The sequence below is a fragment of the Microtus pennsylvanicus genome, chromosome 15 (genome assembly GCF_037038515.1).
Source record: "Microtus pennsylvanicus isolate mMicPen1 chromosome 15, mMicPen1.hap1, whole genome shotgun sequence".
Taxonomy (NCBI): domain Eukaryota; kingdom Metazoa; phylum Chordata; class Mammalia; order Rodentia; family Cricetidae; genus Microtus; species Microtus pennsylvanicus.
The window spans coordinates 20750723-20777750 of NC_134593.1; the positions used below are offsets into that span (position 1 = coordinate 20750723).

At 45.7% G+C, this 27028-nt stretch overlaps 1 protein-coding gene across 2 annotated transcripts in view; it reads left to right on the forward strand.

Moving 5' to 3' along the window:
- The window catches only part of Mipep (mitochondrial intermediate peptidase), a 128687-nt gene that overhangs the window by 93345 nt on the left and 8314 nt on the right, over nucleotides 1-27028 (forward strand). For both annotated transcript variants that reach the window (XM_075949339.1, XM_075949340.1), the window contains 2 exons: nucleotides 2454-2575; nucleotides 5408-5481. In XM_075949339.1, the coding sequence (XP_075805454.1) occupies nucleotides 2454-2575; nucleotides 5408-5481 (196 nt within the window). The remainder of the gene's footprint in view (nucleotides 1-2453; nucleotides 2576-5407; nucleotides 5482-27028) is intronic.

The following is a 27028-nucleotide window of genomic DNA, read 5'->3' on the forward strand; positions in this document are numbered from 1 at the left end:
CAAAAATGCAGGTGGCAGACAACTGCAGAAGACACCTATGTTGACTTCTGGACTTTAGACCCACACAAATACACACACCACACACATCCACACACCACACCACATACATACACCACACTACACACACACACACACACACCCTACTTTGTCTGAACAAGGCCCATAGTCGGGCCTCTCTCATTTGCCTGTTCACTGTGACAACGACGCAGGATGGCAGCAAGTGCACTTGTGTAGTCTGCATGGTGGTCAGGAGGCACCAGAGCCCTCGTGCCAACTGACTGTGTGCCTCATTGCTGGATGTTGCCCTCATACAAGACACTGCCAGGGACACACTAGACAAAGCCTTCTCCTTTGGGACATGGCCTGCACACTGTCTGCCCTATTCCTAATCATGTCTTTTTGTAGAAAGGGGAGAGTAGACACTGAGGATTGTGTCCCAAGCAGGTTGGGATACTTCTGCATACACCTGTGCAGCACCTGTCCATTCCAGGCAGAGTAATTACCTCAAAAGAGGTGGAAATTGTGTAACTAGCACATGACCATGGCTTTTAAATTGTGAGCTAGGCACGGGGTTCATATGAGACTTACCACGCCTTTGTGATAAAGGGACCATCATTTGAGATATCTTGGTTTCTTTATGTATTAACTAGAATTTGCTTATCTAGTTCATAGCAAATGACAAGGTTGTAAGAATTACAGTTGACTTGTCCTTTATGTCTCAGGGAATATAAGACTTGTTAAAGAATGATTCTACAAGAAAAAAAAAGGGGCTTTATTTAAAAAATAATTTAGGTCACATAAAATATATGCTTGAAGAAAGTGTAAAATTGTGTCAGGAAGCCGGGTGGTGTGGTGCACGCCTTTAATCCCAGCAGTCAGGAGACAGAGGCAGGCAGATCTCTGGGAGGCCATCCTGGTCAGCAGAGTGAGTTCCAGGATAGCCAGGGCTACACAGAGAAACCTTGTCTCTAAATAAATAAATAAATAAATGAATGAATGAATGAATGAATGAATGAATGAATAAATAAATAAATAAGTGTCAGAAAACTGCAGCCCCCTTTTTCTTTCTGTGACAATGCTCCCATCTGCTTCTATTGGTCAGAAATGCCTTCCAGGGAGCTTAGGTGCCTGCCCCTGCACACCCTTGCAGAAGTCTTTCGTAAAATAGCTGCTTTCTGCCCTCGAGTGGATGCCCCCACATTTCTCTCTCAGATGCCCACAACTGGTCTGGCCTCTGTTCCTCCACTGACCCTCCTGCTGCTCCCACTGAGTTGTCCCCTCGCCCTCTGCTGTATACATCCCACAGTGACAAACTGTGGGCAGAATAGCCAGCTGGCTGCTTCCTCCTCTTCAGGGTCAGCAGATAAGCTGGGCTCCAGGAGGCAGATCCAGGTCTTCTGCTTTCTGACTGTCTGCAGCACCCGTCATGCTGCCTGGGACGTACCCGTGTCTTTTCTGAAAGATTCTCTCTCTGCAGCAAAGATCCCGTAATTCTATCCTCTGTGCCTTTTAGCTTTGACATAAAATGCTATGAAATACCATAAAGTGATATAATAGAAATGTGGGCACATTCGGCTTTAGGAAAACCCCCTCAGAAATGAGGTCACATAGCAAACAGTGGTTACAGTGTCAGAATCCAAGAATAAGTCAACTCATGACATTGTATTCTTTCTAGGTTATCATATGAAATAAAATGTACTAAGTAATTAAATTCAATGAAAAGAAATTGGCCAAGAGAATTTCATTAAACTGTAAAATATATTTTGTATGCTAAAGGTGTGTTCACCTGAGGTGAAGTTGTTCTCAGGTACCTTCATCACTTAGGCCCCAGACTGGGCCCTCTAAACATGGAAGTGTCTTAGCAGTGGCCGACCCCTGGAGGCTGAAGGCCAGGCTGTCAGCTTATCTTTTTCTGAGGCCATGCCTTGTACTGCAAATGGAACCTTCTCTGTTTATAGAGATCTTTATCTGGATACATGTCTCTAGGGTCTTTGTCCACATTTTGGGCTGGAGAAAATAGTTCAGAGGTTAAGAGAACATGCTCTTGCAGAGAACCTGGGTTTGCTTCCTGGCACTTGTGTGGTGACTCACAACCACCGGTAACTCCAGTTCCAGGGGCTCTAATGCCTTCTTCTAACTTCCGTGGGTACCAGGCATAAATGTGGTGCACATACATGCAGGCAAAACTCTCACACGTAAAGTTAAATAAATCTTAACACCTTTCAGATCCAGCCACATTCTGAGGCTTATAATCTCAATCTATTCACACACATTTGGGGTGGGTGGGGGGGCTGAGTGAGCCCATAATAGTCTACAGATACGACAACACTGACATTGTGAGTGACATGGCTCTGGGGTGGGTTTGAGTTGGGACGCCTAAGCTCTGTGTGTATGCTGCACTGTGTCCTCTCAGATGCTGTTCTCAGCTCCTGTGCTGGCTTTCTTTTTGGCAGGCTTGGCAGCTGAGGTTCAGCCACCTCGTGGGATATGGCGCCAAATATTACTCATACCTGATGTCCAGGGCTGTAGCGTCCATGGTCTGGAAGGAGTGCTTCCTACAGGATCCTTTCAACAGGTAACAAGGATAGGGTGGGGCAATTTATGAAACATCCTCTCCATAATCCATAAGACGCAACACACACACACACACACACACACACACACACACACACACACACACTGCACCCAGTGTCCTGGCAGTGGGTGGGACACTGTGACCCATCTCTTATTAGACCTCTTTCTCCAGTGGGCCCTTTTATCTCCTGATATGACCATGAACTTTCCCTCACTGTGTAGCTCTGAAGCCTTCTGTGGGACTTGCCTGGTATCCTTGGTTGTAGAGGGGACTCTGTGTGAGGCCCCCGACATCTGCCCAGAGCAGGCTTGGGCTGCCTTCCATGCAGCCCCCTGCTGCCTGCAGCTTCCCCAGGCTTTCTTGCCAAAGCCTGAGTGACTAGGGACACCCTATTCCTCTCTCCTATCCACTACAAGACTTGTCTGTCTTCCTCACCTAGAGCAGCACCGGCCTATGCCATTAACACCCAGTTTGTTTCTGGAAATGGACCTTCTTCCTGCTTTGAATGCCTTCTTTTCCTGGCGAAATTGTCCATACGGAAAATGGGCAGTCCTGAAGAGGGGCCTGCTTTCCTGTTCACCTTGGCTTGGGTCCTTTCCTGGCAGACACTCACTGCCCCTTGAGCAGCACAAGTGCCTCGGTACACCGCCTCTCATCACTCCCTGCTGTGTGACCTCGGAGGGGTCCCGGGAAACCTTCCCATGTGTCCTCCAATTGGATGGATGACCAGTGGTTTAGATCGGCATTGACGATTTTGACAAAATTTGCAAGACCTGACTTCCTGGGCTGCTCTCAGGAACACAGGATCCGCAGAGGAGCAATAAATATGCCCCTTGTAGTTAGAGTTTGAAAGTGGGAGGAGCATCAGATCCACCCCTTCCCAATAGTCAGACCTGGCCATAGAGTGTTTGGGTGAGGGCTAGTGGCCTATCTTCTGGCCAAGGTCTAGAAGGTGTGGGTCTTGTACAGGCCAAGAAGAGCAGGACATCTTACGTGTGTCTCTGCTTGAGTTCCTCCTGGTGTCCTCACAGGACCTTGTAGCAGTAGGAGCCCAGAGGACCTGTGGCTCTGGCCTCAGGATTCCTTCGAAGGAGCTTCCTTTGGAAGCGAACCAGTAATTACAGCCTGATGTCATCGTCGCTTAGAGCACTTTGTCTTCTCACCACCTAAGTGAGATATCTCTGACACTCCTCAGTAGTTCCAGTAGATGGCTATCAGCTCAGCACCTTGCCTGTTCACACAGCCTCAACTCCATGTGGCTTCCAGCAGCTGCAGAACTGGCTCTCCATCAGAGCACACTGGGGCTCATGAGATGGGTGACAGCTAGCAGAGGACCAAGAGGATTCTGGGCTCTCCCACCCCACCTGCTTGTCTCTGAACACTCCCTGCACACCCCTCAGCTTTCCCCCTCTTTCACAGATTCAGATAATCTCAGAAGTTAGTAATCACATTCAGTCCAGAATCTTCTCAACTTGGATCTGACGTCATAAGGGTTTTTTCTATTTTTTACAGCTTGGTACCCACGTTTCACTTTGTCCCCTGCCCCGTGCATAATGCAGACACTTGGTCTGCTTTCCAGACTTTATTATTCCAAAGGGTCTTCAGCCAGCTTGACTACAGTAAATCAAGGCTGGTAGCTCTTTACTGAAGATTTCTATAAAATAGACAAAATTTCATCTTGTTTGAAGGATCTATACTTTAATAGAAAACCACATGCTAATAAAAACATATCTCCAAATATTTCTCTGTTGGTTATATGTGAATTCTTGCCTAGACACGTAGCTGCTGTACTTTTATGATCATGTAAAAGTTAGCTTGTAAAAGTTCTCGCTGGACTAGGAAATTCCTAAACTCTGTCAAAGAGTCCTTTTTTCTTTCTCTTGTGTTTGGTTTGGTGTTTTGTTTTGTTTGAGGCAGGTGGTACAGGCTGCCCTGGAACTCATGATTCTCTTCAGCATCCAGAGTTAGGCTTACAGGTTCTGCACCAAAGAATCCGAACTGAGAGCCAGACACTGGGTCTCCTTGGCACACAGGACTCCAGAGCAGAGGCATGCCAGGGAGAGGCCAAAGAGGAAGGCTTTGATTTGAGGGAAGGGTGCTATTGCCCATGGCCAGAAGGAGGGACACTACCTCCTCTTCACACCAAGGTCAGAGATTGGCGAAGCCTCTTTACACCTTGCCCTTCCTCTGTGTGAGTTTCCTGCTTTGCCTTAGTGCTCATGTTAGGGTGCTGATCATGGTCGTGTTTTATTCATGATGTAATGCTGCTTAGAAGTCCAAGTCCCCAGCACCCAGGTGTAGTGGCGTAGGCCTGCAATCCCAGTGCCGGGAAGGTACAGATAGGAACATCCCAGAGCTCGCTAGCCAGCCAGTCTAGCTGAATCAGTGAGAGACTGTCTTAAAAGTAGAGAATCATTGAGGATTCAATCGCCTGAGGTTGACCTCTGACCTCCACATACTCATACACTTGCACATGTCACCTTTATGCACATGTGCTTCATGAACACACACAAGTTAGGACAGAATTACCTGTTATGCACAAAAAGCTTGCAGAGCGAGTAGGATGAAAGTAATACCAGGTGTGTAGTTAGTGGAAGAACACTCTCCTAGCGTGTACAAGGCCCTGGGTTCGGTCACCAGTACCATGCCAGAAAGCTTACCTAATCTCATTAAACTGTGTAGTTGGTTGTGTTAAAAGAACTATAATTTGCATAAAACATAAAACACTAAATACCTTATTTTAAAGTATAAAGTGTCCCCCAGAGCTCAAGACGAATAGATATAGCCACACAGACTGTGTGAGCCAGTGTGTTAACAGAACCTTTTCCCCAGGGCCGCCGGGGAACGCTACCGCAGAGAGATGTTAGCCCATGGTGGAGGCAAGGAGCCCATGCTCATGGTTCAAGGTAAAGTACAGCCCACACTGCCTCCTCTTCTGGGACTCAGGGTTTGTTTTAGTCTGCATGGGGTATGTGATATAGAATCAGCTTTCAGAATGTTGGTAATTCTCTGTAGAAAACAGTTAACTTGCCAAAGTCCCAGGAAATATGCCTTTAGCTCTTGACAGGTCATAGTGGAGGGCTTCCTTATGTCTGGATTTTCCTGTTATTTTAGCCCAAAGAATTCATGCATTTATTCCTTTTTTTTTTATTCTGAGAAACCCAGAGTTTAAGGTTAGAGATTTGATCTATTGAAAAAAATTAGAACCTAATTAAAGCATCTTTTTAAATATTATTTCATATTGATTATTTGGAAATTTCATACCTTGCATCCCGATCCCACTCACCTCCCAGTCTTCCCATGTCTGTCCCCCTTCCCCCATGACCCCCACCAAAAAAAAGTCCATTTTGTGTGGTCCTTGTAGTCCCTGGAGCATGGTCAAATTCCTAGTGGCCAGCCTCCTGCACAGATGGCAGAATCCATCAGCTGATGAGAGCCCTGTGGTAGCCGGAACAGTCGCCTGCACTGCAGCGCTGTGGTCCACCAGGGAGCCCAGGGACATTGATATGGATTCAGGCAGCAGCCCCAACCACAGGCCTCTGCCAGGGGTAGTGCTGGCCACAGACGTCAACATGGCCCTCAGTGACTGCATGGACCACACACCTCAATATGGTACCCACATCGGCATGGCTCCCCAAGGCAGCGAAGCCTGAGGACATCACCAGTGTCAGTGTTCATTGCGGTGTGGGCAGCAGCATGGGCAACCAGCACCAATGTGAGCTCTGGTTCACAGTGGTTCTTCTAGGAGGTCCAAGCCAGAGAAGGTGAACCTTTCCTCATCTCAGGCTTCCATCGTTGCCCAGAGCTGGGGTGGGGGTGGGGGTGGTGCCACAACCAGGCAGCAGGTTCGGTGGCTGAGTTGACATCCATGTAAGCTTCATACAGCATCCTGCGGACCTGCTCTGTTGTGCTCTTTCCTACCCCTCTATCACATATGTTTGTTGTGGTGATACTTGGACGTCTACTGGCCGCATGTGGCCCCATGGCCCCAGGAGGCCTAAAGCATCTTTTAATAGTATCAAAATCAATTCTTGTTTTCCTATATTGACAAATGTTAATTTATGGAAATTTTAATTGTGACCATCATGAATTTTCATGGAATGTCCTCACAAATGTTTATAGGGAGATGTGCTTCTTATTGGACACTCTCAGTATATTGGTAGTTATAATTATAGCCAAGCCTTTGACTGACTGTAATGCAACTGCCCTAGGAAGTGACTCCCAGCATTTGCGGAGTGCTATTTTATTGTCCTGGTAGTAACTGTTCTAAAGTGTCCTCGTGCCTACTGTTGACGCTAAGCCCAGATCCTTGCATTTGATTCTTCCTGTGTTCTTTAAGCATGTGAGTAGCAGTGTTCACCAGGTCTGCTTGTAAGCTCCAGGGGTTAGAGGAGTGAAAGACGCCAAGGCAGACACTGCTCCTGCGAGCCTGCGTTCATTTGATCAACCTGCCTGGGTTGGTTGAGTTGTTGAGGTCTAGGCTCCCTCTCTACTCAATGCTTGATGACATTACGGTATCGTGCATCTGCAAACAACTCCAAATTGCTTGCTTTTAATGAAGAGCATATGCTAATCTTGCCTCAGTGTCCTCCTTAATCTCTCTTGGCCCTTCTTGATCTTTGCTACATCTAGAACTCCTTCTGTGTGACTTTTCCCTTGCAATAGGGCCTGGCTCTTTTGTCCTGGCTCTTAAACTGAAGCAGCCCTTCTCCTTTAGTCTTCCAGATAGCTGGTACTTAAGGCACTCACTACCACATGCCTGGCTAGAATTGTTTTAAGGGGCTCTCACATGTTAGTTAATTTAATCTCCTTAGGAATCATCTGAGGCATGAACTGTCATCATCTCCTTTTATAGATGATGAAGCAGACCAGACTCCCTGCATCTGTTGGGAGTAGTGAACAGAAGAGCCACGATTTAAGCCTGGCCCTGCAGCAAAGACCAAGCTTTTCAGGAGCCCGAGAAACAGGCTCCAGGCAGAGGGACATGAATCGGCTCTGATAGTAGGCAGTGGATTACATACGGGTAGTTCCCAGTCCTGTGTAGACAGCCCATTTCATTGGAGAAACTGCTTGCTTGTGGTGATAGTTTGTGTGTGTGTGTGTGACATCTGTGCTTCCCTGGGGTCTAAATGCTCTCCTCACATGGATATTAATTTCAGCACTGTTCAGCACAAGTCAAACTTAATTGTTCATGGTTCTCTTAACTGCTTGGATTTTCCACTCTGCCCCGAACCATAGTGCACCCTCCTTGTACAAATTTTGTGCTTTAGCTGAAACATTTTTTGAGCTAAAAAAAATAATTATTTTTTTTGCACTCAAATTCCCATTCTCATGAGAGAAAAACAAGTCCATGGTTTGCGCTACAGCTGTAGAATTTAGATTCCAGTTAGCACCAATAGTAGACCTACTCTGCTTGTACAGTATTGTATATTTCTCTTCATGTTTCCCCACCAGATACTATTATTGATTCATAAGGTATATTACATGAGGGGGGTCTGCAGAGAGGTCACAACATCTGTTGTAACTCAAGAGTTGGATTTATAAGACAAGACCCACAATGGCTACTCACTTGTGTGTCTACACACAAAACAGGATGTCAGATGCTGACATTTTAGCCTTGACTTCAGGGCACCCCTGGGCTTCACTGATAGGTTGCTGAGCTTTGTGATGTGTAAGTGAAGCACTTGGTGGAGACCATCTTCTTTCTCCCACAGTCTCTCGTCCACCCTCCTCCAAGAACACAGGAGGTAGATAGCCAGAGTGCACATGGGAGATGCTTTGATATCAGTTCACTAGCGACTGACAGGCTGTGCATGGACAAGCGAGGCAGATTGCAGGTGGGGTTTAAATGAAACTGGTGTGAACTCGCAGCAGCGGTGTGCTAGATAAGATATGTGCTGAGAAGTGTTAAAGCTCAGAGGTTTGGGGGGTTTGGCAGGGACTTCTGGGTGCCCACAGAAAGCAGTCTCTTGCAGAGCAAGTCTGCAGGTCACCTTCAGAAGTCGCAGGGTTAGCTGGTCGCCTGACTCCAGCCAATCTTGGTCTTGACCCTAGAAGTAGCTGCACTGACAAATCCCTCGGCCTGAAACCCCAGGTCCTGTCTAGAAGGCAATCTTTCTAGTTCCCTCCCTGGGGCAGAAACCCTGGAGGAGTCTGTCCTCTCTATTGAGGGGCTTGCTGGGAGCTGGGCTCTGAAGCCTTCTCTCTTGGCCCCCACAACTGCTCTGGTTCTCCAGCTTCAGACGGCCCAAATTTATATAGCTAGCTGCTAAGGTGGGCCCTTTCTGCCTGAATATGGGCATGTGCAAATAAGATGAGGAACTAGGACCAGCCAAGGAAGAGCTGTCAAATGTGATGCTTAGAGAAGAAGCCTGAACCTGCCAGAATTTGCCAGAAACCTGTAGTCAGGTCCACAGGTCTCTGCCTTTGCAAAGGCAGGGACGGTCATCAGGACTTTGTGACTGCTCCTGGTTGCTGCAGTGCACTCTGTAGAATGCCTTCTGCTTGCCTGTTGTGTTTCAGCTGGGATGCTGCCGTGACTTGGGGTGGGGATGGGAGTTTTGTTCCTTTGCCTCACCTGCAGCTGCACTAAGGGTTTTCAGTAGCTGAGCCTGCTCTGTGTCTCCTTTGCCCTCAGGGCTTGAGCATACCAGCCATAACAAAGTTGGGGACCACATAACTCCCCAAAGCATATTTGACTTAGTTGGCTTTACTTACTTAGGAAAAGTTCCATTTTCTTGGGTATTTTATATATTTAACTGTTTCTAAATATGATGAAGAAGATAAATAGCATGCCTTTCTCAGACTCCGTACTTCTCTGATCAAACCTGGCCTTCATTTGCTACTCGGAGGGGAAAAATGAGTTTCTAGTATAGCCCTGCATGTTTCTCAGGGACCTGATGCCTCTGTGTGGTGTCAGAGACCTGGATTGAGCACTCTCAGAGAGCTCAGAGGTACCTCTTGAATCCTCAGGAACACACCACTCTTGAAAAGCAGGTGCACTGGAGATCCACAGTGAGCCACCTGCTTAGCCACTCAGTCCCTCTGGTGTTCGCAGCCCCTGGAGACAGAGACCATAGTGGCCTGCAGCCCAGCCACGAGAGCTCCAAGAGCTCACAGTGGTGCCTTTCTTCTGTCTCATCAGGGAAAGCCCACTGCTAGGCAGTCATGTCTCTGCTGCCCCAGCTGCCAGGCATGCGTACAGCGCCCAGTGGTTCTCACAGGGGACAGCAGGCTGCCCTGAGACTGGGCCTTTCCCCTCCATGACCATGCAGCATGTTAAAAGCAGGTTTCCCCACTGAAGAAGTGTGGCAGAACAGAACTGGATTTTCCCTTCCTGGAGCTGCCATTGTATCTTGACAAAGTCGGTCTCCCTCAGTAAGACAAAATGAAATTTGACTTGAAAATACCTTCCCCTCTACTGTCTTGTGAAGGGGGGGGTGTGGCACTCGTGCATGTGGTAATGAGTCAGAGCTTCCCAGACAGGTGGGCCTTGTGGATTTTTAAATGCGTTCATAGATCATATAAAGAAGCTTATCACAAGTGCCGTATTTATTGATGAAGCCCCCCAACTGAACATGGTGTGGCTCTCTTTCTGGTTGCCATTCTAGGTAAGGCCACATGCCCTTTGCTTTGTGTGAGTGAAGGTTCTGGCTTTGCCTCCTACACCCTGCTGAGTTTCTGTGTTACATTCAGTGTCAAATTTCTGAGTACTTTTGCCTAAGATGAAACACAAAGATACGGCGTTTTCATTCACATTGCTGTCCTGTAAGATCCATATTGGAATGTTTTTCTTAAGTTGTACTGTGGTGAGCATGAACCAGAGCTCACTTTCCTTACTGTCGTTTTAGAATATATATAGTTTTCTGTAAAGATCAAGAGCCCTGGGCCGGCGAGTATCTGGCCAGGGGAATTCTGTCCTTCCTGGGTTGCCCTGCTGTTTCCCAGCAGCAAGAAGAACACCCTGAGTGCTGGAGTGTTGGAAGAGAGGGCACTTGTTGGTTCCCAGCTGCTTAGCCCTGAAATAATCACACAGAAACTGTATTAATTAAATCACTGGTTGGCTCATTAGCTGTAGCTTCTTATTGGCTAACTCTTACATCTTAATTTAATCCATTTCTATTAATCTGTATATCGCCACGTGGCAGTGGCTTACCAGCAAAGTTTCAGCATGTCTGACCCTGGCAGTGGCTCCATGGCTTCTCTCTGACTCCGCCCTTCTTTCTCCCAGCATTCAGTTCCATCTTCCCCGCCTACCTAAGTTCTACCCTGCTATAGGTCCAAAGCAGCTTCTTTATTCAGTAATGGTCATCAAGCACACAGAGGGGACTCCCACATCACTGGAGAGGTGGAGACTTTGTCAGCAGTTTGCCCCTCATGCAACCCAGCACCCCATCCTCCCTAAGACTTGGTCCTATGCTTGTATTTGCTGTGCCTTTGCTGAGTTTTTGAGTTCAGACTTTACTTCATTTTCCGTAGTTTTTACTAATTACTAAATGGTCACCATGAAAGGTCTTTTTTTGTGTGTCACCTCCCTTAGTGCCCTGTAACAAGAGTCTCTGTTTCTATAAAGAAACCCAGCCAAGGTCTACATCCTTCCACTGCTGTCTCCCTGCAGGATCTCTGACCTGAATGGTCTATTGATGGGGGGTTAGTAGCATCGGCCTCGGGGGCTCCTGTTTCCCCCAAGTCTGTGTCGTCTGCTCTTTTTGTGGTGTTACAGCCTAGGATCACCATTGCCATTTAGAGTCTCCTCTGGCCTCTGAATCTGTAGGGAACCCTCCTTCCTCTGGCCTCCTCTGAGCACTTTCTACTCCATGGCAAAACCTCCCACTTCCTTACCCATGTAGCAGCAGGAGTGACCACAGTGGCCCTAGAGGGAAGACTGGCCAGAGCCCTGAACCTGCAAACCTATGTGCTCTGAGTTTGGCCCCTTCTACCAACAAGCTCGGCTTTATTTTGATGTCTCTATGGCCAAGAGCAGTTTGCAATGATAACTGACGGTGTTCTAGAAATCAGATAAGAGGAAAAATAGCAGATAAATGAGTCAATTCTCAGGAAACTGAAATTCCTTTCCCAAGTGACTCACAGGACCAATGTCTAGAAGCCCGCAAGGCTCGACCTTAAGCTGATTAAAATTCATTTACTACTTAGTATTTCTGCAGATCTTTATAGAGACAAAAATGCATCCACTTTGCCATAATTATTCTGAATCATCTCTTCTAGCACACTAGATATCATTTATGCTCACAAAAACAAACCAAAGGATTATGGCTTAGACTCCCAAAGGTTACCCCAAAGAGATTAATAAAAGCAACCAACTCAGATAGTTACCCTTTCTTAAAGGATCTTTTAGGATCAGGCATGGAAGACTCCCAGATCCAAGATGTGGGTCACACCATCTACCTAAACTTGGGTTCATACCATCTACCTAGAGACAGATTCACACCATCCACCCAGACGTGGGTTCTTACCATCCTCCTAGAGACAGATTCACACCATCCACCCAGACGTGGGTTCTTACCATCCTCCTAGAGACAGATTCACACCATCCACCCAGACGTGGGTTCTTACCATCCTCCTAGAGACAGATTCACACCATCCACCCAGACGTGGGTTCATACCATCCTCCTAGAGACAGATTCACACCATCCACCCAGACGTGGGTTCATACCATCCTCCTAGAGACAGATTCACACCATCCACCCAGACGTGGGTTCATACCATCCTCCTAGAGACAGATTCACACCATCCACCCAGACGTGGGTTCTTACCATCCTCCTAGATACTGGAGTCCCACCATCCACCCAGACATAGGTTTCCGCTGTCCACCCAGAAACAAGTTCATACTATCTTCCCAGACATGAGTTGACCCCATCCTCCCAAACAGAACGTCACATCATCCCCCCAGAGACAGGTCTACAGCATTCATGCAGACATGGCTTCACTCCATCCCCCCTGAAATGGAACCAGGGCTCTTTGGGGAAAATGGCTGATTCTAGACCCAGAATGGGGACGACTTTGGAAGTGATCCAGGAACATCTTCAATGCCACAAAATGAGTGTGCCCAAAAGCACAGTCAGGAGTGGTAAGTGTGTCATCATTAGTGAGCTTGTGACAGAGCCCTCAGTGGCCAAAACTAGGAATCTGAGCACCTCAATCAATAAATAGTGCCATGCCAAGGTAAAACTCGGAGCCTCAACTGTAGATCTATGTGTCCACACTGACACGGACGATGGAAGGACTGAGTGGACAGGGCAGACGTATTCCCCTGGAGAGGACTTCTCATCATGTGTGTAATTTCTCTCAGTAAATGGCACCTCCCACTTCAGTCTGCGTGGTGTGAACCCATGCACACCACCCAGATACTGTGGGAGAGGAATGGGGGAACTTTACTCACAAGTTTGGCAAATGGCTGGCATCTCATCCAGATGCTGATAAATTGTGAGGGCACTGTGTCCCTGAAGAGAGGTGTGCAGCCTCCATGACGTCTATCCCAAAATCACATGGTGAATTTGATCCTGAGTAGATCAGATAATCCCAACTGGGAAATCCTTCTGCCTCAGGCCTGGGCAGTGCTCAGCAAGCCTGTTAAGGTTGTGGATAAGGAGGGACATGGGAGCCTGCGGAGACAAGACTAGCGCAGGGTGTTCTGGGTAGGACTTGGGACAGAAAAAGGCACCAGATAAAAACTGAGGTGATGAGAAGGTGGCACATATTTCGTCAGTCCCACTCTCTTGGTCTTTTTAGTTGTAAGAAATATGCCATCACAGTGTAAGATGCTGACCACAGGGAACTGGCTAGCCCTGGACCATATCGGGCTCTGTACAGCCCAGGATTGCAGTAAATACGGATGGCCTGCTTGTGATTAGACCGAGGCTGTGATTAGGGCCACATCCTTCTGCTCCCTGGCAGCCATTCCCACTGTGGTGGGGTAGGGGAAGCAGAGGCACACAGGTTCAGTGAGAGCGACGTGACACAAATCCCACTGGGGAGAGCAGGCGCCTTGGGGACCGTGGGCATTGGCTGTACTTCTGATGGAAACCCTTGGCTGTCCAGGGCAGATGCCTAAGCAGAAGGCCGTGGTAAAGGTTAAGTTAAATAAACCCCTGGCTGTTGGAGAATGGGCATTTGGCGGGAAAAACATAAACTGAAAATATTCATGAAATAGACTCAGCGTGTCCTGGGATTTGACATTGAAGTGAGGGAGTGAGGTAAAGCTCCTGACTTTGACCCTAAAGAGGTCATTATGTTGTTATGGTAACTGAGAACTGTAGGACTGTGGGATACAGGTGAGTCAGCAGAGTATAATGTATAGACACTGCAATAGAGAGAGACAAAGAAGCCAACTCTAGGTTTGTGGATCAGTCACAGTGTGGAGTTCAGAGCACGGAGCTCCAAGCCACGAAGATTCAACCCCTGTGTTGCTGAAGGAACCCAGACGGAACTGGCTCTCAGTCACCCTGCAGTGGGAAGCTTCGTTTTCAGAAGTCACGTTCATTTCCCGTTACATAGTTCCTGCTGACCAGATGGCACATTTACTCAAATTAGGGCAGAATGTTTAGTCTGCTTTAAAAGTTTGGTGTCTTACTGATGCATCACCCAGGTATTGAGTATTGTTTTGTTGTTGTTGTTTTTGGTTTTGTTTGATAATACAGTTACTAACCTAACACAACATAACCAAACGTGCTTATTATTTGGCTTTGCTGCTGGTGTAGTTTGTACAAGAGAAACATGATGACAGTCAAGGACCCATAAGCCCTGTCTGTCAGCAGAAATACAACTGATGTCTGAAGTAGGAAAGCTAAATAAACAGTCATTATTCAACACCAGCTTGATTGATTTTTCCCTGTTGTCAAAATGTATATGTGGCTATTTAGGAGAGGTGTTTTACATGGTTTTTAGCACTGAAAATTAGTAGTTATTATTTCCAGTTTTAAAACCATACAGTTAACTTTTAATCATGCAGCCCGATTAATCCGCCAATATTGGCATCATGGCAGGAAGCTGGCTGGCATGCTCAGTAGGTACGTGCTGCCTTTGGATGGCTAGTATTCCCAAGTTTATTTTTTAATGTCTGTTTGCTTTTTAATTTTTTAATCAAGTGGAATTTTCAAGAAGAGATAAGCTTTACCATATGACAAATTCTGCCTGTCTGAGCCAGCATGCGTGCCCCCGGGGATGGAGGCCCAGCTTTGGCAGATGCCAGAACATGCTCAGAGGCCCAGAACCCGGCTCCTGAGTGCCTGCCCTGAAGTTCCTGTAGCGACTTAGGAAACCCCCTCACATAGAGAATTAAACATGAAGAGCTAAGATGATTTTAGTGATAATTTTTTTTTAACCTAGGTCTTAATGTGTGGTGTATGTTGGCTTGGAGGTAGTCCTGTCTCCTGAGTCTGTTGTCATGCCTGGCTAGGATCAGGTGCTTTTTAAAATTTTATCTTGTCAAGCAAGACTGATGCTGGAAGTAAATCATTCTAATGACCTGTGACAGGTTGTTCAGGAGTTCCCATAGATTGTGTTCCTCTCTGTAGTGAGGGAGGCCTCTCCTATCTCTGAACCGCCTTACCCTTTTTCTTCTGACATAATGTCCTCCAGATTGCTTTATTTTGGTTTCTGCCCTCAGTAAAGTCCGAGCTCTCTGAGCGTCGTGTTCCTGGTCCTATCTACAGCCTTATCATAGGACTCCGTGAGGGCCTCTGGTAGAGATTTGTTAAATGTATGACTTTAATGTTTGAATATGCAATGTCCCCACAGGCTCCTGTTTGCATGCTTGGTTCCTACGTGGTGATGCTATTTAGGGAGCTGCAGGAAGCAGGCCACAGGGAGTGGTTCTTGGGGGATAGCAGAGAACCTGGTTTTTCTGTTTTCTGTACCTTGTAGTAAGCAGCTCTCTTTCACCACCACTCTTGCGTTGTCTCAAGTGCAAGGGGCTAAGCAACCACAAATTGAACCTTGGAGGCTGACGCTGTTGAGTGGGGGCCTTCTCTCCCTGGTGGACTGGGCACTATTAAGATGTTAACATTTGCTTGAAGTCACTGTTAGTGTTAATACAAAGTTCTTTTCATTTGCATTTAAGTGTCCCTTTTGTTCATTTTCTGTAAACAAGAAAAATATGTCAGGGGATTTCTATTTGACTCTCTAAGCAACAGGTGTTGGACTCTGCTCCACTGTCAGGCAGACACGAGCACCAGCCATGAACAGTCCATGGACACCTTGAGAAAACTACAGAAGAACTCAGCCTCAGCGGGGACTATTTTAAAAGTTTGTACTAGCAATTTTGCTATTATGACCCTCCCCTGATGAATTATAGATTACCCCACTCCATTTCCATCTAGGCCATAGGGGAGTCTTCCCTTAATGGCTAAGAAAAGGATAGTGATTGGTGTTAAGAGGCAACACTGAGTTTGGTTCAAAACAAATGTCTGTGGTTGGTCCAAACAGCCCTTCCCATGTGTGTAAGGCTGCTAAAACTCACTGCCTGGGCCAGCAGGGAGTGCTTTCTGTGTGCAGGCTCACCTGCTCTCTGCCTTCCTCTGGTAGGTACCTCCTTTCACCTGCTCAGGCCCTCCAGCGCACAGCATGTCAGGGTACCTATTCCCCCTTTATCTACTCTGTTCTTTTTTGATCAGTATTGTCAAAAAGTGGAGACCTTAAATGGGTGCTGCCATTTGGCTCTTGAAGATGCTGTGTGCTCTTTCCTTTCTGGTCTCTGTATCTAACTGCCACATATAGTTATTATGATACCAGCCAGTGTTCCAGAAGACATAGTAAAGTACACCAGTCTTTTCATGTTGTAATTCTTTTCATTGAAGACCACCAAGTCATTCTAGTAACTTAGAACTATTTAAGAAATGAGCATTAGGCCGGGCAGTGGGACCACTGCAGCAACTGTTGAGTGCATTGTGCTTTGGCACTGTAGGGCAAGAGAAGCCCCACAGTGTGCTAATCTCTTGACAGACAAAGAGCAAAGCCTCCTCTCTCCAGAAGCTGGTAGATCAGATCTTTCTTACACTAGCATTTGCCAGAGCCTCTACTCGCCTCCATTTTCCTCCTCCTTGATACTTTTTTTGGTTTTGTTGTGGTGGGCTTGGGAGGCCGTGGTGAGGCATGCTGGTTATTGTTTGTCAACTTGACACAAAGTACAGTCACCCAGGAAGAGGGAACCCCAATGGAGAATTGCTGTCATTGGACTGGGCTATGAGTGTGTATAGGGCATTTTCTCGACTGAGGGCTCAGCTCACTGTGGACAGTGTGAGTCTGAGTTGTGTAAGAAAGCAGACTAAGCAAGCCATGCAGGTCAAGCCAGTAAGGAGCATTCCCCCATTGTCCTTGTGTCGGTTCTGCCTGTAGCTCTTACCCTGGCTTCACTCCGTGATGGAATGTAATGTGGAAGCTGAAATAAACCCTTTCCTCCCCAGGTTGTTTTTGGTTAGTGTTTTATTAGCAGCCACAGAAAAGCAACTAAACAGAGAGGTCAGTTGATTGGTTGGTCACTTTTTAAAAAAAATTTGTTTCATATAATAGATTTTGATCATATTTTTTCTCCTCCAAGATCCTACCTACCTTCCTATCTACCCAACTTCATATTCTCTCTGTCTCTCTCTCTCTCTCTCACACACACACACATAAACACACACACAAATAAAATTAAAAAAAACCACTTTTTTAATAAGACAAAAATAAATGAGGCCAAAAAGTACACAAAAAAATACGGGTTCCATTTTGTATTGGTCAACTATTTATTAGCATGGGAGTATGCTTGATAGATTCTCTTCCCATCCAGTATCAATTAAAAATAGATTCTTGATTAAGGATGAGACTTTATGTCCACTTCCCCTTCTCAGTGCGAGGGTTTTGTCTGGTTGGAACCAGTGTAGGCCTTGTGTGCTGTCACGGTCCCTGTGTGTTCGTATGTGTAACGGTCCTGCTGAGTCTAGAAGAGGCCGTTTTCCTTAGAGTCATCCATCACCTGGCTTTTACAATCTTTCTGCCTCCTCTTCCACTTAGATCCTGAGTCCTGAGGGGAGGAGTTTGATGAAGACGTTTAGGACTGAGTGCTCCAAAGTCTCCCACTCCCTACACATTGGCCATGTGTGGATCTCTTTGTTAATTCCATCTACTGCAAGAAGTAGCTTCTCTGATAAGGCTTGAGTGGTGCTCTGATCTGTTTTGTCTTATTGCTATATTCCTTTAGCAGAGTAATAGTATTAGGTTTTCCCCTAGGCCCATGATCTAGTTCAGGTTCTTAGCCACTTTTAGAAGTATCAGGAACGGGTTCCATCTCATGAAGTGGACCTTAAACCTAATCAGAAAGTAACATTTATGCCACTATTGTACTGTGTATCTTGCAGTCAAGTCTCTGTTTAGGTCACAGGGTTTGTAGCTGGATGATACTGGAACTACTTTTCTCCTTCCTCCAGTGTAAAAGGTACCTTCTGGCATCAGGAATGCTGGTAACAAGGTGTGAGACTTCCAGTTGTCACCAACTCAGTTTCTCCGTGTTTGATGACGTAAAGAAGCTGTTTTCAGTAAAAGGGCCTGCTGTCAGGTTTTAGAGGTAACCAATAGCCTTGACAGTAGCCTACAATATTTGGATGGGGAGTCTGTGGGACCCCTTTGGCCAGCAACTCAACAAAATAGAACTGTTCCTGGCCCTGGAGGTTTTAACTGGTACCATAAGATATCTAGTCGGGTCATTGTCTCCCCCTTTATACAATGACTCCATTTTAAGCCTGGCAGTGGTAGCACATGCCCTTAATCCCAGCATTCGGGAGGCAGAGGCAGGTAAACTCTGTGAGTTCTAGGCCAGTCTAGTCTACGGAGCAAGTTCCAGGACAGGCTCCAAAGCTACACAGAGAAACCCTGTCTCAAAAAACCAAAGAACAACAACAACAAAAAACCAACCAAACAAACAAAACAACCCCCTCCCAAAAAAAAACCAAAAATGATTGTCACACACATATCCAAAGCTTAAAGCTAACATCTACGTTTATGACAAAACATGCGATATTTGTCTTTTTTGGTCTGGGTTTCCTCACTTAGGATGATTGTTTCTGTCTTTCTGCAAATTTCATAATTTCATTTATCTTAACAACTAAATAATATTCCAATGTGTAAATGCGTCACTGTAGTAGCTTGTTTTACTCTTTACTCTTTGTGGGGGACCAACCACCCAGCTCCCAAATAAACACACGGAGGCTTATTCTTAGTTCTGAATGCGAGGCCTTAGTGTGGCTTGTTTCTTGCCAGCTTAACTTAAATTATCCTACTGCCTTTTGCCTCTGGGCTTCTATCTTTCTCCATTTCTGTATACCTTTCCTCCTTCTTACTCTGTGACTGGCTGGGTGGCTGGGTAGCTTCCCCTGGTGTCCTCTCCTTGTTCTCGCTCTTGTTGCTCCTCTTCTTCCACATCTCTCCGCCTATTTATCCTCTCTGCTTGTCAGCCCTGCCTATCCTTGCTCCTGCCTCGCTATTGGCCATTCCGCTCTTTATTAAACCATCAGGTGTTGTAGACAGGCACAGTAACACAGCTTCACAGAGTTAAACAATGGAGCGTAATCAAAAGTAACATACTCAACATTCCACATTTTCAGTATCCACATATCAGTTGATGGAGATCTAAGCTGCTTCCAATTTCTAGCTGTTATGAATAGAGCAGCAGTGAATATGAATGAGTCAGTATCTCTATAGTAGGGTATAGATTCTTTTGGTTATATGCCCCAAAGTAGTATAGCTGGATCTTGTGGTATATCAATTTTCAACTTTTTGAGGAACCTCCTCACTGATTTCCATAGGGACTGTACCAGTTTGCACTCTCATCAGCAATAAATAAGTGTTCCGCTTTCCTCACATCCCCCTAGCATGTGCTGTCATGTGTTTTATTGATCAAGGCCATTGTGATAGGATGCAGTTCTTTTTTCAATAGTCTGTTGACAATTGCTTAATGTCTTCATATGTGGTCAGTTTTGGAAAAGGTTCCATGGGTCACTAAGAAGAAAGTATATTCTTTATTGTTTGGTGAAATACTCTGTAGACATCTGATAGGTCTGCTAGATTTATGACATTATTTGACTTCAGCATTTCTCTGTTCTGTTTTAGTCTGGATGGCCTGTCTGTTGGTGACAGTGGAGAATTGAAGTCACGCACTACCCACGTGTGAGAGAGAGTCAGTGTGTGATTTTAGCTATAGTTGTGTTTCTATTATGAACTTGGGTGCCCTTGTGGTTAGTCCTTAAGTGTTTAGAATTAAAGTCTCTTCTTGGTGGATTTTTACTTTGTGAGTATGTAGTTTTCTTTCCTGTCTCTTCTAATCAATTTTGGTTTGAAGTCTATTGTGTCAGCTATTAAAATAGCTACATGTACTTGCTTCTTGGGTCCATTTGCTTAGAATACCTTTTCCATCATTTTCCCCTGAGGTGACGGCTGTCCTTGATGACCAGGTATGTTTCTTGGGTACAGCAGAAGGATAGATCCTGTTTTCTAATCAAAACTGTTAGTCTGTGCCTTTTTGCTGGGGAGTTGAGACCGTTAATGTTAGTAGTTACCAATGAGCAGCATTTATTGATTTCTGTTATTTTATTCCTATATGGTGGTCCCCTCCCCCCCTTTTTAAACCAACCATACTGGGAGTATTTGTTCCTTGTGTCTTCTTGAATGTAGTTAATCTAGATTGGTAGATTGAAATTGCCAAATTTGGTTTCATTGTGGAATGTTTTTCGTTCTCTATCTATTGAATCACAATGTCAATCAATAGTTTCATTGGGTTCAGTGATCTGGGCTATTATCTGTGGTCCCTTGGAGTTTGTGGAACATCTGTCCAGGCCCTTCTGGCTTCCAGAGTCTCCATTGCAGTGCTTCTCAACCACTCATGCTATGACCCTTTAATACAGTTCCTCATGTTGTGACCCCCAACCATAAAATTATTATTACCATTGCTATATCATAACTGTAATTTTAATGCTGTTATGAATTATAACGTAAATGTCTGCGTTTTCTCATGGTCTGAGGCTACCCCCCCCCCGCCCCGAAAGGGCCAGTTGACCCCAGTGGGGTTTCGTCCCACAGGTTGAGAACCTTGGCTCCATTGGCCAGTTGGGTATTATTTGAATGAGCCTGGCTTTATATGTTACTTTATCATTTTCCCCTTAAACACCTTTTCCTTTGTTCTGTGTGGTTAGTGTTTTGGTTAGTATTGGTTAGTATGTGTCATAGGCAGGGGTTTCTTTTCTGGTCCTGTCTGTTTGGTGTTCTGTATGTTTCTTGTATTAGATTGGAGAAATTTTCTTCTATTATTTTGCTAAAAAAATATTTCCTAAGCTTTTGACCTGGGTTTCTCCTTCCTCTATTCCTATTATTTGTAGCTTTGATCCTTTCATAGTGTCCCAGGTTTTCTGGCTATTTTGTGACTGGATATTTTTTAGGCTTGAAATTCTCCTTGAGTGAGGTGTTCAATTCTTCTACCTTGTCTCCAGCACCTGGCATCTCTCTTGCATTCCTTTCACTGTGTTGGCAAGGCTTGCCTCTGAGGTTTTGTATGGCATGCTGAGCCTTTCATTTCCAGTTTCATCTTGGCTTGGATTTTATTTAGCGATTTTATTGCTTTGTTAAATTCTACTTTCATGTCTTGAAATGTTTTTATTATTTCGTTCAGTTGTTTTTGTTTTCAGTCTTCATTAAAGAAGGTATTTATTCATATTCTCTTTAAGGTCCTTGAATATATTCATAATGGCTGTTTTGACGTCCTTGTCTTGTGTTTCTGGTAAATTGCCTTTTCACTGCCTATCACAGTAGGGTTGCTGGGTTCTGGAGGAGGTGTGGTCTCAGTTCTTCATATTGGTGACATGTGTGCTGATGTCTAAGCATCTGGAGTTATGATGTTTGAAGTGTTTCTTGGTGTGACAGCCAGTCTTATTTTTGTTGGGTGGGAGTTCTAGTCTTTGGTTGCTGTTGCCCACTCTGAGTCCCAGCCAAGTGTAGCAGCTGTGGTGTCCCTGGGTCCCACCCAAGTGTGGCGGCTATGGGGTCCCTGGTAGAGAGCAGGTCATCGAGTAGAATCATAACGGAATGGAGATGCGCTAGAAAGGAAAGCTGCGAGGAGCAGCAAGAAAGAACTAGAGGAACCCTGGGTTTGCACCAACAGCCCACATCCCAGGAGGATGGATGTAGGCTGGGAGGAGGGGCAGCAGGCAGGCTGAGGCCAGTCTAAGGGTTGAGTATTGAGACACTGAAATGGAAGACAGGAAGGAGGATAAAGGATCCTATCAGAGTCCCGTGAAGACAGGAAGGAGGATAAAGGATCCTATCAGAGTCCCGTGCTAGTGTAGCAGCTGCGATAGAGGTTCTGAGCCTTGGTAGAACCACAGAGGAATGGAGATGGACAAAATTCGGAAAGACTGAAAGGGACACCCAGGAATAACTAAGGGACCCTGAGTCGGAACCAGGAGCAGCTATGTGTTTTTCTGAGGCAGGGTCTCACTCTGTAGCCTCCTTTCTCAGCTTATCCATGGCTGGAATTGCAGGTGGGAGCCAGCATATGCCACTCCCTGTAACTGACATTAACCAATTTTACTTCATTTCATTGCTGAGACTTGAACCTGTGGCCTTGCACTTGATAGGTAAGTATGCCAGTGATCCGCACTCACAGATCCACCCAGTTGGCATCTCTTCTGCTTCACCCTCCAAGTGCATGGGATGTACTATATGAATGTGCCATTTTGCCCTGCTAGAACTTGAACTGCTCACCTGCAAATGCTCTGTAAGTTGTTGTGTGTAGTTCAGGCAGTGCCTGTGCCCACAGAGTGGAACAGTATTGATTATAAAATAGCCTCAGAGAAGAGACAGAGCGAAGACCACAGACTCACAGCATATGGCTGCTGCTCTCTAGATTTCTGAAGCACAGCCGAGCACCTCCATACTAAACCTAGGGCATAGGGTGTAGCTCCTGCCAAGGGGTGTCAGAGCTCCTGTGCTGTGTTTTCAGCAACACTTTGGAAGCAGGCTCACTCCACAGGAAGGCTGATGATGTAATCAGAGTGTACTGTGTACAGCATCCTGGATCTGCCGTATATTGGTGCATACGTCATGGAAACAGGTGTGATGAAGTCTGGCCACTGCCCTAGTCCTTCAGAGCTGGTCAGTAGTACTGTCAGTGGCACTTGGTTTACCGTGTGTGGAGTGGGCTAGCATTGGTTGGCTCAGCCCCCTTCTACTGCCTTTCTGAAGCTACACCCTCACCCCTGTCTTCGTCAACCCACTTGTCACTTCCTACTTTAATGGTTGGTGCTTCCTTTGATAGTTTCTTCTGAATTATAGATGCTGTTATATTCTATTAGATATAAATTTACTCAAGCCCTTCTATTGTGTAACATTTCAGAAAATGTCTGGGTTTATCTTATTTCAGAACCAAGAAAGCCCCAATAAAATAACTTCTGGCCAACAGACTCAACCAGAAAAACATACCAATGGTTTTATTTTTTTCATTATGTCCTCTAAAGAATGTAAGTGCCAGACATTATGTATATAACCCCAGCACTTAAGTGGCTAAGGCACTTCTGTCTTATTGCAGATTCAAGACCAGTCTAGACTACAAACTGAAATTATTTCTCAAAAATATATGGATAGGGTTGGTTAGATGACTCAAGTGGGTAAAGGTACTTTCCTTGTAGACCTGGTGGTTCAATACTCTGAACCCACATAAGGGTGGAAGGAAAGAACCAGCTTCACACAGTGTCCTTTGACCTCTTCATGTGTACCATGGTACACATACCCACACAATAAGAGTAAATTCTTTGTTTAAAACGTGGTTAGATACATGTACATTTAAAAAATACCACATAGATAATATATTTTAATGCCATGATTATTTAGTGGGAACATCACTAAACATTAACAATAGTCTGCACGCATGATGTTCTCTGTGTGTATGTGTGTGTAAACATGTTTGTGGATGTAAAAGTGTGTAAGGGTGTGCATGGCAGGGGCTTGTCAGAGGTCATGGCCAAGTGTCTTCCTTCATCATGTCTCCACCTTACTTTCTGAGGCAGACAGGGTTTTCACTGAACCAGCTAAGGTGGCTGGCTGGCAAGCCGTAGGGATGCGCTGTGCCCATCGGTCCAGTGCTGGCACTACAAGCCCATGGCCCTAAACCTGGGTTTACATGGGTGCTGGGGAATAAACTCGGGTCTTCATGCTTTTGTGGCAAGCATTTTACCAACTGGGCATCTCTCTAGGCCACAGATGGTATTGTTTGGGGGGTGGAGTTTGACACAGGGTCTCTCTTACACAGAGATCTACCTGCCTCTCCCTCTGGAGTACTGGGATTAAAGGTATGTACCACTGTGCCCAGTTCCCAGATGCCACTCTTTTTATTGTTTTTATTGAGCTATACATATTTCTCCATTCTCTTCCTTTTCTCCTCCTCTACTCTCTCTCATGTCCCCCACACTCCCAACTTACTCAGGAGCTCTTGTCTTTTTCTCCTTCCTATGTAGATCTGTATATGTCTCTCTTAGGGTCCTCTGTTGTCTAGGTTCTCTGGGATTGTGAATTGTAGGCTGGTTTTTCTTTGCTGTATGTCTAAAAGCCACTTGTGAGTGAGTACATATTATATTTGTCTTTTGGGATCTGGGTTACCTCACTTAGTATAGTTTTTTTTCTAGATCTATCTACTTGCCTGCAAATTTCAAGATGTCATTATTCTTTATAGTTGTGTAATATTACATTGTGTAACCTACCACGTTTTTTTATTCGTTCTTTGGTTGAGAGGCACCAGATGTCATTCTTAATATGAGGTTGGGACTGTACATTATGGACAGTAACATTAGAAAAGCTGGTGTCATTTGCCTGCAGCTCTGATTGGAGTCACAGTTTGCTTGCCCAGTACTCTTGAGGCCTTGAGCTTCTGAGTGGACTGATGCTGGGCATACACCAATAGAACACTTGGAACATCACCTCCCACAGGGTACTCAGCCTGTAGAGAAGAGTTTAGCTTAGGAAGTGAAACTTGGCATCTGGAGAGCTGGCTCGCATTTAAGAGCAAAGACTGCTCTTGCAGAGAACCCGACTTTGATTCCCAGTACTCATGGCAGGAGGCTCCCACCTGCCTATAACTCCTCAACCTCCTCAGGCACCTGAGCGCAGTGCACACACACATGAGCATAATTAGAAATAAAATAATTCTTCTTAAAAGAAATTGAAACTAACGTTTGCTAGCCACCTCCTGTTGGAAGTGTTGCCACAGAGCACTGGAGTAAGAAGAGTCCGACAGTCGTCACAGGCTGCCTTCTAGTGTATGTCTGTCTCTCGAGTAGTGTGGTGCAACATTAATGATAATGAATTTGGATTATGAAATTGGCGATATTAATACATATTTCACACTAATGTGAGATTTCCATTAAAATAATAAATACCCTGTATACTGATTTTTCCAAGCATTAATGTTTTTATTGGATCTTAGCAAATGGTCTGACTCTATGTTTTTAGAGTTGAATGTGTAGGGGAGAGCTACAAACGTAGCAAAGGTGATGAGAACAGTCGCAATAATTCTTTGAACAGTCTAGGGTGCTTAGTAATTCACTGGCCTGAAGTCACCCAGTAGCAAGGACAGAACTTGGATTTCAACTGCAGAGCTGACTCACCTTGCGTGGGCTGGTAATTCCTTCAGCGTCTTTTTCAGGTTCTACCAGGCAGTCCTTGCCTTGGGAGTAGCTGCCCGCATGTTCCACTGTATTTTTCCCCTCATTCCTTTGTAATTTCTGGTAATTGAGTTCCCTCATCAGAAATACGTTATGCTGGGAAAGATGCTGTTGAGCCCTCAGAGACCAGTCTGCACAGTGGTCTGCCAGCTAGAAAGGATATACCTCTCTCGCCTTACCTACAGGGAAATGACCTTACAGTAAAATCGGATATGCCAAGTGTGAATGCAGGAGGTGGCTCCTGAAGCATGCTCACTGGTGGGAACCTCCTTTTCTTGAACAGCGTTTACCTAGGAGTAAGTAAAGACACGTGTCATGACACCAGATCCAGAGTTGGGAACACTGGGCTTATGACATAGTTTCAGTAATAAAGGAGGATGGTAGCCTGGCATAATAGCTAAGTAAATAGACTCCTTCCTTTGCTTATTCGGTTATTCACCCAGCATAGCCTCAGAAATAGCTGCGAGCTTTAAGGAAGGAAAGAAATGAAAGAGAGCACCTGCGTTCTCAAGGAAGGCTGAGGCCTCACTTTGGTTACGGGTGCTGGGTTTTTTAAGAGGGTGTGTCTTTATTTAGTGTGTGGGCATGTTGGCCTCTGGAAGACATTGAGCTTCAAAAGGCAAAATGTTTTGTAACCCAGAAATGTAATTGTGAGTAGAATTATTATATCTGATGATGAAATGAGACCTGACTAGTGGGCACACAGCACGTGTGGGGTTGTACTCGCTGGGCCTGCATCTGTTGGGAGTTCAGAGGCCCCACATGAGCACAGCCGTGACTCCACGAGACGCAGCCCCTGTGAGCAGGGGTGGATGCTCATGCAGCTTAGGGAGCAGGCAGCTCTCCAGTTCAAAGGAAGAGAGGAACTTGACTTGCTGGCAGCTCACTGCTGGTGGCGGTCTGATTTCCTCAGGAGCTGATGGTAGATAGTGGGGATCCACCTTCAGCTAAAGGTGTGGGTTAGCCACCGCCTTCTATCAAGGAGAAACTTCAAAGTGGGGAAGGTGAGCCACACAGTTGCCCCAGGCTTGGGAGAGACAGACTTGGAATGGGAATTCCAGTCTCATAAAAGTCACTAAACAGCTCTCAGGCGTCAGGCAGCCTTTGTAGCTCTGGTTCCCAATTGGTCTGAACTGAGTTTGGCACATGTAATTATTTTGGCATAAAAAGTAGCCATTAACTATTACAGAGGACTTTTAGAATTAGTCACGGTATTGCGGATGGATGTTCAGACCTCCTCAGAGTTCCTGCGTCTTTGTAAGGTAATCTGCTTTTCTGTAATGTTGGATTAGCATTTCATCGGATGAACCACGTGCTGCGTTGGAGCGAGCCCTTTTGATCTCTCCTGTTTCGGCTGTGGTCAAGTATACATAATATAAGATCGACTGTGTGTATTTGTGGGGTGGGGTGCACACGTGCAGTGGCCGGAGGCCAATAGTAGGTGTCTTCATCACTCACTAGTCAGCTCTTTTTTCTTTCTTTCTTTCTTTTTTTTTTTTTTTTGAGGCAGGGTCTCTCACTAAACCTGAAACTCAGCAATTCAGCAAATCTGACTGGCCAGTGAGCTCCGGGGACCCACCTGTCTCTGCTCCAAGTTTCTAGGCGGATGCTGAGGACATGAGCTTGTGTCCTCATGCTTGCAACTACCCGAGTATCTTCCCAGCCCCAAACCCACCATTTTAATCATTTCAGCTTACTGTTCAAACGTGTTAGTGTTTACAAAATCGTGTGGTTGTCCCCAGTGTCCTTTTCTAGAATT